General features: G+C 42.1%; 1 protein-coding gene across 1 annotated transcript in view; it reads left to right on the forward strand.

The window, feature by feature from the left end:
• Nucleotides 1-4,071: 4,071 nt before the first annotated feature.
• Nucleotides 4,072-13,173, forward strand: part of ighd (immunoglobulin heavy constant delta) — a 63,883-nt gene continuing 54,781 nt past the window's right edge. Inside the window, 2 exon segments of the mRNA XM_067232719.1 lie at nucleotides 4,072-4,120; nucleotides 5,330-5,654. Of these exon segments, the coding sequence (XP_067088820.1) occupies nucleotides 4,072-4,120; nucleotides 5,330-5,654 (374 nt within the window).

Below are 13,173 nucleotides of genomic sequence, written 5' to 3' on the forward strand. Positions count from 1 at the left end.
TCTCCACAGTAAGATGGGTAGAGATGGAAGAACTTAGAGTATAAGTGTAGAGCAAGAAGGATTCAAAGGAAAAAAACAACAGTTTCCATCAACTGAGTGTATCAGCCCTGTAGAGGGCAGGCTAACATAAGTGTCGGGAGTCAGGTGGCTGAGCGGTGAGGGAATCGGGCTAGTAATCAGAAGGTTTCTTGTTCGATTCCCGGCTATGCCAACCAAATGACGTTGTGTCCTTGGGCAAGGCACTTCACCCTACTTGCCTCGGGGGGAATATCCCTGTACTTACTGTAAGTCGCTCTGGATAAGAGCGTCTGCTAAATGACTAAAAATGTAAATGTAAAGTGTTTATTGATGACAACCATCTAAAATGTATCCCCCCCACCCAAAGAATCACAGAAAATGTTATAATTTTACTCTTATTTTAAATGCTGCTCTTGTTACTTGAAAGGTGCATGTGTGTCCAAAACACATGATCAACACGCAAAGGGATTCTGAACAATAAACGCAGAAGGAGAACTAGAAGTGTCTATAGAAGGCGTGTGATTGGTTCTCCTGGTGAAGAGGAAGGGATCATGCAAAACAGATACTTTAACTTCACTGTATATAGTTCACCGTTAAACGAGGCTCATTCTGTGTCCAAACTGTCCTAACTGCTTAGTCCTGGCTACCTTCAACAGAACTAATCACCTCACAATGTTTCCTACTTTCGGAATACTCTACCTGATGATGTGTGTGATAGGTGAGGAGATTTACTCAGCATTAAAAGACTGACACTATGTTTTGGGAACAACATACTTAACTTCATTGATTTCTTCCACAGGTATTCAAGGTCAGACACTGACTGAGTCTGAACCAGTAGTTATGAAGCCTGGAGAATCCCACAAACTGACCTGTACTGCCGCTGGGTTCACATTCAGTAGCTCCTGGATGGCTTGGATCAGACAGGCTCCTGGGAAGGGGCTAGAGTGGATTGCTTACATTTCTTCTGCAAGTGGCAGCAGCAAATATTACTCCCAGTCAGTCCAGGGTCGGTTCACCATCTCCAGAGATAATGGCAAGGACCAGGTGTACCTCCAGATGAACAGCCTGAAGACTGAAGACTCTGCTGTTTATTATTGTGCTAGAGACCACAGTGACACAAGAGGCTGCAGAGCTGTACAAAACCTGATCAACACTGATCTCACATGAGAGACTATGAGGTGTGACTGTGCAAAAATCATCTCACACAAGACAGATATGAGAAGAGAAAGACCCGTTTACATTATCATCCCTCTATGTTTGAGCAATACAATAAAAAGAATTTGTCATGTACCATTGCTCAAATGTATAATTGTTTAAATCACAAAGAAAGTTTGTAAGAGAGAGGGATACAGAGAGATAATTATTGTTCCTGTTCTGCTGGAAAATGCCCCATATATAGTATGGAGTAATAAGGTTTATTATTAAACATATTATTTTCTTGCTCTAGTTCCAGTGCAATACTTCTGATAAAATGTTTGTTTATCCATTCTTGTTTTTTTATTCAATTTTTAAGAAGTCCTATGGATGCAAAGTAGCCAACACTCCTCCCCTTCTCTGTATACAGTATAAAGAGTGAATCTGTCTCTCCATCGCTCAGTAGGAGTAGAGAAGACCAACTCCCTCAGGTTCATCTTCAACAGCATCAACCATGTTCTCTGTCCCTCTACTGCTGCTGCTGGCAGCTGCTTCCTGTGAGTCCATCTGGATTCCTGCTTTTGTCACTTAGTCATTCTAATCAGTAGGCCTAAAGCTTTTAGATTTTTTGGATTACATGTTTGAGTTAATTTCTTTCTTTCTCCTTGCAGGCGTGCACTGTGGACTAGAGCTCTCCCAGCCAGGTTCAATGGTTGTCCAGTCAGGAGAGTCTTTGATCCTCACTTGTAAGGTTTCTGGGTATTCTCTAACTGATAGCAGCAGTGTTTATGGAATAGGTTGGATACGACAACCTGCAGGGAAAACCCTGGAATGGATTTGGACGATCTATTACGATGGAAGCTCAAGTTCTCAAAGTTCTCTCAGAGCCAAGTTCAGTGTTACCAGAGACACCTCTAGTAGTACAGTGACTCTGAAAGGACAGAGTCTGCAGATGGAAGACACAGCTGTGTATTACTGTGCTCGCTACCCTCCACATTGATACAAACCTACAGCAGACCTTTACATAAACCCTCTCCACACTAGAAAAAGATGCATATGTACCCACCTAGAGGGGGCGGTCTTTGTCTTCAAATAAAATGGAGAGTGGCAGGCCAATGAATATACAAGGGAGTGAATTAGTCAGCTATTGGGTCAGACACAGTCTGTGACCTTCCTCAAATCTCTAGAGTTGATTACATATTACCAGTAGCACCACAAAGTCTAATACTGTCACAGTGAGACACACGGTGAAACTATACATGAATGGATCATTTAATTTAATTGTAAAGGAACACCAGTACTGTTGTCCAGCAAATTAAAGAAAAGTTTGACAGTGGAACAATGTCTTTCACATCATTTTATTTGATTCTAGGATTCATAGAGGAGGATAAATGAAGGTGATGCATTAACATGAATGTATGTTTTTGTGGCTATGGCAACCTTCTCAGCTTCACACAGACACACTTTAAAGCACATCATACGTGAAGCACAGCTGAAACCTATACACCCTGCTCACTCTAAGAGGTATAGATTATGCAAAGGTTCCCTCCTCCCCCTTAATCTCTCTCTTTCTCTCTCTCTATGTGATATAAATAGGTAATTGATCGAGTAGAAGCAGTGTTGACTGCCTACAGACCAGACTGTAACCATGACTCTGACGAAATTATTACTGTTGGCTGTTTATCTAACAGGTATGTTATATCCACTCTTCTACTTGAGGAACATTCTCTTTTATAAGTTAGAGTATGGGTGAGAAACTTGATGACTTTGTCTCCACAGGTGTTCATGGTCAGACACTGACTGAGTCTGCACCGATGATAAAGAGGCCTGGAGAATCCCACACACTGACCTGTACTGCCTCTGGGTTTGACATGAGTAGTTCCTATTTTGGTTGGAACAAGCTTGTCTCTGGACAGGGTTTGGAGTGGATTGGTCTCATAAGACCTGATTCCAGTAAAGCATGGTACTCCCAGTCAGTCCAGGGTCGGTTCACCATCTCCAGAGACAACAACAAGCAACATGTGTATCTCCAGATGAACAGCCTGAAGACTGAAGACTCTGCTGTTTATTACTGTGCTCGAGAGCCACAGTGGCACAGGAGACTGCAGAGCTGTACAAAAACGCATCAACTTTGATCTCAAATGAGATGCACTGAGGCTTGACTTTGTCTTTATAACACCGTATATTACAGAACTAGGAGAGGGCTCTGTGCAACAGCCTCTCAAATGAAATTTTGTGTAGGAAAATCCCTTTCAATTTGATTTAGGCCGTTACTGTCCCAGAAGGAAAAATTGGTTTGCAGACCAGATTAATAAACAGATGAAGGCAGACATCAGTGGAAATATACGCCAGTGTTCCTTCCAGACTAATGACTTTAGTGAGCACCATATGGACCATGTTGTTGTAATTTGTGCTACAACAGTACCTGCTCAAAATAAGTAACTATTGGAGGTTGCAAAGCTACACAAAACTCCCTCAAATATCTATCTTATTGTTAGTCTCTGGTGCTGAGCTCATCTGTTAATCACCAATAACACCACAACACCACCTAACTCACATTTACAAATATCATAATAATAAAACATGACTCTAAAAATGTCAGCAAAAGAAAACTTCAGATGACCAAGATAATTAATTGGTGAAATTAGACCCCAAGTTTGATTGTACTTGGAAATACATCTTTTGAGATACTTTTTCATGAAAAAGAATAGACAAATACACAAATATCAGTGTAAGTGTGAAGAACCTAGTACAGACCCCAGTTCCATTTATCACCCCAGTAGATTCTTCTCTTATAATCTCTCCCACCCCTATGCAAATCTTCTCCACCAATATATTACATTGACTGTCTGTCTCTCTGTCTCTCAGTAGGAGCAGAGAAGAACAGCACCCTCCAGATCATCTTCAACACCATCAACCATGTTCTCCGTCTCTCTGCTGCTGCTAATACTGCTGGCAGCTGCTTCCTGTAAGTTAAGTTTTGAGGACAAACACATACATGTATGATTCTGTTCCTTTGTTTATTGTTTTCTTTTCATGTATCTTCTCAGGTGTGAACAGTGAACAACTCACCCAGCCAGCCTCTATGACTGTCCAGCCAGGTCAAGCACTGACCATCCCCTGTCAGGTCTCCTACTCTGTCACTAGCTATGGCACAGGTTGGATACGGCAACCTGCAGGGAAAGCTCTGGAATGGATTGGCTATACAAGCACTGGTGGAAGCTTATATTACAAGGACTCACTGAAAAACAAGTTCATCATGACCAGAGATACCTCCAGCAACACTCTGACTCTGAAAGGACAGAGTCTGCAGACTGAAGACACAGCTGTGTATTACTGTGCTAGACAGTCACACTGATTCAAACCAACAGCAAGCCTGAACATGAACCCTCTCCTCACTTGTTAGAGATGAATATGTATCAACCTGGAGGGGGCGATGTAGGTCTTCAAATTACATGTAAAGCAGTAGACCCATGAAATAAGAACAATTGGGGGGGGATAAGTTTATCCTTAGAGTGACTTTACTTGAATCTTTATAAATTATTACAAATTACATGTAACACCCCACAGTGCAATGTAACACAGTAAAACATGCTGTTCTACATAAATGCATGACAAATGTCCAGACAAAGACCCCATGAACCTTCGACAAGCAGAAAAGTGGAATTGCATCTTTCTTTCACACCATGACTTGATCAATCTTTAACATGCCCACCTGACACATTTCAATATGCAAATTACATTTCCCCTCCTTCTCTCTCTCTCTCTCTCTCTCTCTCTCTCTCTCTCTCTCTCTCTCTCTCTCTCTCTCTCTCTCTCTCTCTCTGTCTCTGTCTCTCTCTCTCTCTCTCTCTCTCTCTCCCTCTCTCTCTCTCTCTCTCTCTCTCTCTCTCTCTCTCTCTCTCTCTCTCTCTCTCCACCTCTCCACTTATAAACACTGTTCCAATGTCTGAGCCATCAAGTCTCTCAGAGTACAGGAGAGTAGTGCAGAGCAGTTCTCTCAAGTTCATCTTTAACACCATCAACCATGTTCTCTGTTTATCTGCTGCTGTTGGTTGCAGCTGCTTCCTGTGAGTCTCTCTGTAATCAGGTGGAATAAACAGGAGTAAAGCTTTTATTCAAGGGTAATATGGTGCTGTTATGTCTCATTTTGGTGTTACTCTTGTATTTCAAACAGGTGCGAACAGTGAACAACTCACCCAGCCAGCCTCATTGACTGTCCAGCCAGGTCAAGCACTGACCATTACCTGTCAGGTCTCCTACTCTGTGAGTAGCTATTATACAGCTTGGATTCGACAACCTGCAGGGAAAGCTCTGGAGTGGATTGGAATGAAATATACTGGAGGCTCACACCATAAAGATTCACTGAAAAATAAGTTCAGTATCACAGTCGACTCCTCCAGCAGCACAGTGACTCTGACAGGACAGAGTCTGCAGACTGAAGACACAGCTGTGTATTATTGTGCTAGAGACTCACAATGATACACACCAACAGCAGTCCTGTACATAAACCTTCTGCTCACTACTCAGACATGAATATATCAGCCTAGAGGGGGCAATCTTAGTCTAAGTTAAATGTCAAGCAGTAGACTTATGAATTAAGGACAATGGGGAGTGAGTTTCCACAAACCTCTAGAAGTGCTTTCAAATGAAATTGAACACCACACACTTCAATACTGCTGCAGTAAAACACAATGTTCAACATGAATCCTGGTGTTGTAAATAATCACAGGGTGGTCGTCCAGAAAAATACTTTATGATGACCCACAGAAAACTGTATTGTTCTTTCAAATTGCAAGTATGTTGTTGTGGGTGTGGCAACCTGCCCATTCAACCACAGACAGAAAACGTTATCCAATTACAAGAAAAACATTTAAAGAAAAAAAGTTTGGCTCCCAATTTGTTTTTGGTCCTTGGAGATGATTTGTTCGACTAAATTTAAAGATAACACTATTCATATTTTACATCAGAGAAAGGATTCTATAAACATAATCAGCATACGTTTAAGGAAAGTATCCATTAGACCCTTGTCCCATGGATGACCCGAATATGTGGATGACTTGACGAATACTCCTCTAAGGATCTCTTCCACCTCTATGCAAATCTTCTCCCCAATATAATACAAGGACTGTCTGTTTGTCTGCCAAACTGTAGGAGTAGAGAAGACCAGCTCCCTCCAGTTCATCTTCAACACCATCAACCATGTTCTCTGTCTCTCTGCTGCTACTGGCAGCTGCTTCCTGTGAGTCTATGTGTTCAGTCTGATCAGTTTGACCACTGTTGTTGTACCAATCCAGAGATGACCTCTGTGACCTCCTTTTCCTTCTCTTTCTCTCCTCCTCCTCAGGTGTCCAGGGTCAGGTCACACTCACACAGGCCGAACCGTCGCTCATGGCAACCCCTGGTGGATCCATCAAACTAACATGTGCCTGCAGTGGATTCAATCTGGCAAGCTACAGGATGCACTGGGTCCGCCAAACTTCTGGAAGAGGACTGGAATGGATCTTTCACTACTATACCAGCAGTGACAATGGCTGTGCAAGCGCGGTCCAGGGGAGATTTACAGCCTCTAAAGACACCTCCAATTTCTATCTGCACATGGGCCAGCTGAAGCAAGAGGACTCTGCAGTGTATTACTGTGCTAGAGACGCACAATAAAATAACTGTTAGGAACCATCACACAAAAACCAGGTGGCTGAGAGAGTGGAGAGTGTGCTCACACATACCCACCCACCCATGTACACACATACAAACACACGCACACAAAGTCAGTGGTATATTTGTCACATGCACCGAATATAGCACAACATCATCAGGACAGTGAAATTCTTATGACCTGGCAACACACACACATACACACACACATGCAAAAACACACACTCATATACGCACCCACCCACCCTTGCACACACACACAAACATACAAAGACACACCCACCTACCAATGCACACACATGCACACACATGGAAACGTTTGATTTAAATTCTGAGAAAAAGTCCATGATTATGGTAGCCTGGCTCTGCCCTCCTACGTACTTCCGCTCAATTTTGATTTTGCTTCTGTACTAGGTCTGGCCATGAGGTAAGTAAGTCAGATTTCTCCGGTTAATTTTCTACCGGCCAATCAGCGAACAGAGGGAGTGGCTGTCGTGCGCTAGTTTGTGTTTTAGTTCCGTAATGGCGGCGGAGAAAGATGCGAGCGAAGCCATTCGGTCCGTTGTGGCAGCGCTGCCGAATATCCATAAGCTAAAGCCAGAGCAAGAACAAGTTTTGCTGAGTTTTGTTGGTGGCCATGATGTTGTGGCCCTCCTCCCCACAGGGTTCGGGAACAGATTGATTTTCCAGCTACGACAGCTAGCTTTGTTACAGTAGTGGTGAAAGAATTGGCTAAGGCGAACGCTAGCGATCAGAGTGGCTCTGGGCAGATCCAATAGTTTTAAACTTCAACAGAGTACCCGCCTACAAGGAAGTCAACGCTTGTCAATGGAGCGAGGCCAGACTCTCTGTACAAATGAAATGTACGAGAGTCTGGTTAGGACAAGGCTATGATTATGGTGGCTATGAGGTAAAATGCCAAAGAAAATCCTCATAATTTTCAACTATTTCTAAATGTTTAATACAGACTGCGAAAACATTTAATCTTCCATGAATTAAAAGCAAACAAGACATTTTAAAACACACCAAAATGATCATCACCCCTTTCTGTATCCTTTTATACCTTCTGGCTTCCATAATTTGCATGATATCCATGCAAATCTACCTCTGATCCTCTCCCAGGAAAGGGCGTGTCCACCTGTTGGTCTATAAGACTTCCTCTGGGAGAATCCCACCAGTTCATCTTCAACACAAACCATGTTCCCTCTATCAGCACTACTGTTGATGGCAGCTGCACAATGTAAGTCAAGACTTGGAGTGACAAAAACGGGTGTCAAATCAATATTGTTCTGAACGTTTCTGATGAATGGCATTGATGTTGTTTATTTCAACAGGTGTTCAGGGTGTTACCCTGATGCAGCCTGGATATATAGTTGTGAAGCCAGGAGAGAGTTTATCCATCTCCTGTCAGATCTCTCAGACAAGCTACTGTATCCACTGGATAAGACAGTCTCAGGGTAAAGCATTAGAGTGGATGGGATACAAGTGCAATGCAGGGAGCTCTGTTACCAAAGACTCACTGAAGAACAAAGTCAGTTTCACTGTAGACACCACCACAAACACAGTGTTCCTCAAAGGAAACAACTTTCAGCCAGAAGACACAGCTGTGTATTATTGTGCCCGAGAGTCACAGCGATACACACAAACAGGAACCTTGTACAAAAATGTATGCCCTATCCCTCTGGAGTATTTACTTTATATGAATCCACCAGAAGGGGGGCACTTCAGTTATCAAATGTATTATAGTTTAGAAATCTACAGTAGGATTGTCACAGAAATGAAAAAATGACTGTCTGGGAAAATACCACCATAGCTGTATACACCTCAGTATCCAAATAGTGATTTAAATATGAATGTCATTTAAATCAAGGGTCTCCAGCCCTGTTCCTGGAGAGCTACATACCTGTAGGTTTCTGCTCCAACACTAATCTAGCACACCTGATTCTAATACTTAGCTGGTTGATGTGTTGAATCTGTAGAATTCAGCAGCTTACAATAACTTTGAACAACACAACACCTGAACTTCCATTCAATCACTCAATCAGATGGCTGAGCGGTTAGGGAATCGGGCTATTAATCAGAAGGTTGCCGGTTCGATTCTGGCTGTGCAAAATGATGTTGTGTCCTTGGGCAAGAGGCTTCACCCTACTTGCCTCGGGGGAATGTCCCTGTACTTACTGTAAGTTGCTCTGAATAAGAGCGTCTGCTAAATGTAACTGTAATCAATCTGAAGTACTGTTTGTGTGTACTTCAGGCCCAGAATAAGCAGATGAAAAGGGCTGAGACCAGACCTTTCTCACAACTTGGACAGCAGCACCAGAACTGTAACTCTTATGATGGATTCTCAGTAGTTCTAGTGTCATGTTTGTTCCTTAGTTTGGTCAGGGCTTCTGTTCCTCTCCTGCTCTCCACAGTAAGATGGGTAGAGATGGAAGAACTTAGAGTATAAGTGTAGAGCAAGAAGGATTCAAAGGAAAAAAACAACAGTTTCCATCAACTGAGTGTATCAGCCCTGTAGAGGGCAGGCTAACATAAGTGTCGGGAGTCAGGTGGCTGAGCGGTGAGGGAATCGGGCTAGTAATCAGAAGGTTTCTTGTTCGATTCCCGGCTATGCCAACCAAATGACGTTGTGTCCTTGGGCAAGGCACTTCACCCTACTTGCCTCGGGGGGAATATCCCTGTACTTACTGTAAGTCGCTCTGGATAAGAGCGTCTGCTAAATGACTAAAAATGTAAATGTAAAGTGTTTATTGATGACAACCATCTAAAATGTATCCCCCCCACCCAAAGAATCACAGAAAATGTTATAATTTTACTCTTATTTTAAATGCTGCTCTTGTTACTTGAAAGGTGCATGTGTGTCCAAAACACATGATCAACACGCAAAGGGATTCTGAACAATAAACGCAGAAGGAGAACTAGAAGTGTCTATAGAAGGCGTGTGATTGGTTCTCCTGGTGAAGAGGAAGGGATCATGCAAAACAGATACTTTAACTTCACTGTATATAGTTCACCGTTAAACGAGGCTCATTCTGTGTCCAAACTGTCCTAACTGCTTAGTCCTGGCTACCTTCAACAGAACTAATCACCTCACAATGTTTCCTACTTTCGGAATACTCTACCTGATGATGTGTGTGATAGGTGAGGAGATTTACTCAGCATTAAAAGACTGACACTATGTTTTGGGAACAACATACTTAACTTCATTGATTTCTTCCACAGGTATTCAAGGTCAGACACTGACTGAGTCTGAACCAGTAGTTATGAAGCCTGGAGAATCCCACAAACTGACCTGTACTGCCGCTGGGTTCACATTCAGTAGCTCCTGGATGGCTTGGATCAGACAGGCTCCTGGGAAGGGGCTAGAGTGGATTGCTTACATTTCTTCTGCAAGTGGCAGCAGCAAATATTACTCCCAGTCAGTCCAGGGTCAGTTCACCATCTCCAGAGATAATGGCAAGGACCAGGTGTACCTCCAGATGAACAGCCTGAAGACTGAAGACTCTGCTGTTTATTATTGTGCTAGAGACCACAGTGACACAAGAGGCTGCAGAGCTGTACAAAACCTGATCAACACTGATCTCACATGAGAGACTATGAGGTGTGACTGTGCAAAAATCATCTCACACAAGACAGATATGAGAAGAGAAAGACCCGTTTACATTATCATCCCTCTATGTTTGAGCAATACAATAAAAAGAATTTGTCATGTACCATTGCTCAAATGTATAATTGTTTAAATCACAAAGAAAGTTTGTAAGAGAGAGGGATACAGAGAGATAATTATTGTTCCTGTTCTGCTGGAAAATGCCCCATATATAGTATGGAGTAATAAGGTTTATTATTAAACATATTATTTTCTTGCTCTAGTTCCAGTGCAATACTTCTGATAAAATGTTTGTTTATCCATTCTTGTTTTTTTATTCAATTTTTAAGAAGTCCTATGGATGCAAAGTAGCCAACACTCCTCCCCTTCTCTGTATACAGTATAAAGAGTGAATCTGTCTCTCCATCGCTCAGTAGGAGTAGAGAAGACCAACTCCCTCAGGTTCATCTTCAACAGCATCAACCATGTTCTCTGTCCCTCTACTGCTGCTGCTGGCAGCTGCTTCCTGTGAGTCCATCTGGATTCCTGCTTTTGTCACTTAGTCATTCTAATCAGTAGGCCTAAAGCTTTTAGATTTTTTGGATTCAATAATTGAGTTTATTTTTTTCTCCTTGCAGGCGTGCACTGTGGACTAGAGCTCTCCCAGCCAGGTTCAATGGTTGTCCAGTCAGGAGAGTCTTTGATCCTCACTTGTAAGGTTTCTGGGTATTCTCTAACTGATAGCAATGTTCATGGAATAGGTTGGATACGACAACCTGCAGGGAAAACCCTGGAATGGATTTGGACGATCTATTACGATGGAAGCTCACGTTCTCAAAGTTCTCTCAGAGCCAAGTTCAGTGTTACCAGAGACACCTCTAGTAGTACAGTGACTCTGAAAGGACAGAGTCTGCAGATGGAAGACACAGCTGTGTATTACTGTGCTCGCTACCACAGTGATACAAACCAAAGCAAGCCCAATCTAAAAACCCTTTGGAGAAATGTATTTAAACTACTAATACTTGGGATATGGACTTCTATATGTACTAGTATTGTACTGTATTTCTGAAAATAAAGGGATGTGTATGGGTCTCAGATGAGATGAGCATGAAGCTTGACCAATTTTCAGATTCATACTGTTAGTGGTACACATGTATTTTCCAGTCAGAACAGATGAAATTAATATGTATGATATGACGAGGGAGCATGTTGGTGAAACATGTAATCAGACACACTGTTTAATATGTTTGTTCCCCTGAAGTATCTGCAAGTGTGGGATGACCAACTATACCTGCTAAATCCTATAGGTGGCACTCTAGATTAACCCAACAAGTTGGTGGTCATCACTAAAACAAGAAGACAGGTCATTGTTCTAATCTACACAAAAGTGAAAATAAATCAATTTAATGTTTATATAGATATTGACAACAAAAAATTGTCATGTCTCTACAAGCACTGTGCAAAACGTTTAAATGCTCCTTAATATGGGATGCAACTGCTTCAATTTATGTATAAACTGAAGAAGAAACAAAAGGTCTCTCATAGGGACATTTATTTCAAAATAAAATGGACAGAACACACAACACAAATGAGACATACAAACAGCAGACAGGTGCAACAGCATCAAGCTAGAAAGAAACAAGAAATGTCCAAAGAAAAGGAATGAGCAGAGACCTGAAACAACTCAGCATTTCAGCAGAACAACCACACCATCACCTCTAAAGGGAATGTTAAAATGATGTTTTGGTCTTCTCGATCTGTATGTAATCTCCCCTCCCTGTGAGGAGGAGTCAATGCAAAACCGATTGTTCAATCTCTACTTATAGACTGCAGAGTTGAGAAGTGGGACTGAAGAACTAACCAGATTAAGGAACAAATAGAACACCACCAGAACCTCTCAGAATGTTACCTCCTGGTGTGGTTCTGCTCATAGCTTTAGGCTTGATAGGTGAATACATTCAATAATATAATGTAGGGTGCTGAGCAAGGTTTTGATCTTAAACTATTGGAAGTTTTTGTCTGAGATTTGATCTCAAACATTTCTTTGTGTCCACAGGTGTTAAAGGTCAGACGCTGACAGAGTCTGAACCAGTGGTTTTAAAGATGGGAGAATCTCACAAACTGACGTGTACATATTCTGGAATATCAGACGGTAATGCTGATATTAGCTGGATCAGACAGGCCACTGGAAAGGGACTAGAGTGGATTGCTCACATTTCTGCTCCAAGTGGCAGCAGCAAATATTACTCCCAGTCAGTCCAGGGTCGTTGAAAATTGTTGAGGATTTCTCCACAACAGACCTCCCTTAATTTGCTGGCCTTTGTACAGTGTTTATTGATGACAACCTTCTTAAATGTATCCCCCCCCCCCCCCAAAGAATCACAGAAAACGTCTGTTATCATTTTACTCTTATTTAAATGCTGATCTTGTTACTTGAAAGGTGCATGTGTGTCCAAAACACATTCTCGACACGCAAAGGGATTCTGAACAATAAACGCAGAAGGTGAACTAGAAGTGTCTATAGAAGGTGTGTGATTGGTTCTCCTGGTGAAGAGGAAGGGATCATGCAAAACAGATACTTTAACTTCACTGTATATAGTTCACTGTTAAACGAGGCTCATTCTGTGTCCAAACTGTCCTAACTGCTTAGTCCTGGCTACCTTCAACAGAACTAATCACCTCACAATGTTTCCTTCTTTCGGAATACTCTTCCTGATGATGTGTGTGATAGGTGAGGAGATTTACTCAGCATTAAAAGACTGACACTATGTTTTGGGAAC

Source organism: Osmerus mordax, chromosome 3 (assembly GCF_038355195.1).
Source record: "Osmerus mordax isolate fOsmMor3 chromosome 3, fOsmMor3.pri, whole genome shotgun sequence".
Lineage (NCBI taxonomy): Eukaryota > Metazoa > Chordata > Actinopteri > Osmeriformes > Osmeridae > Osmerus > Osmerus mordax.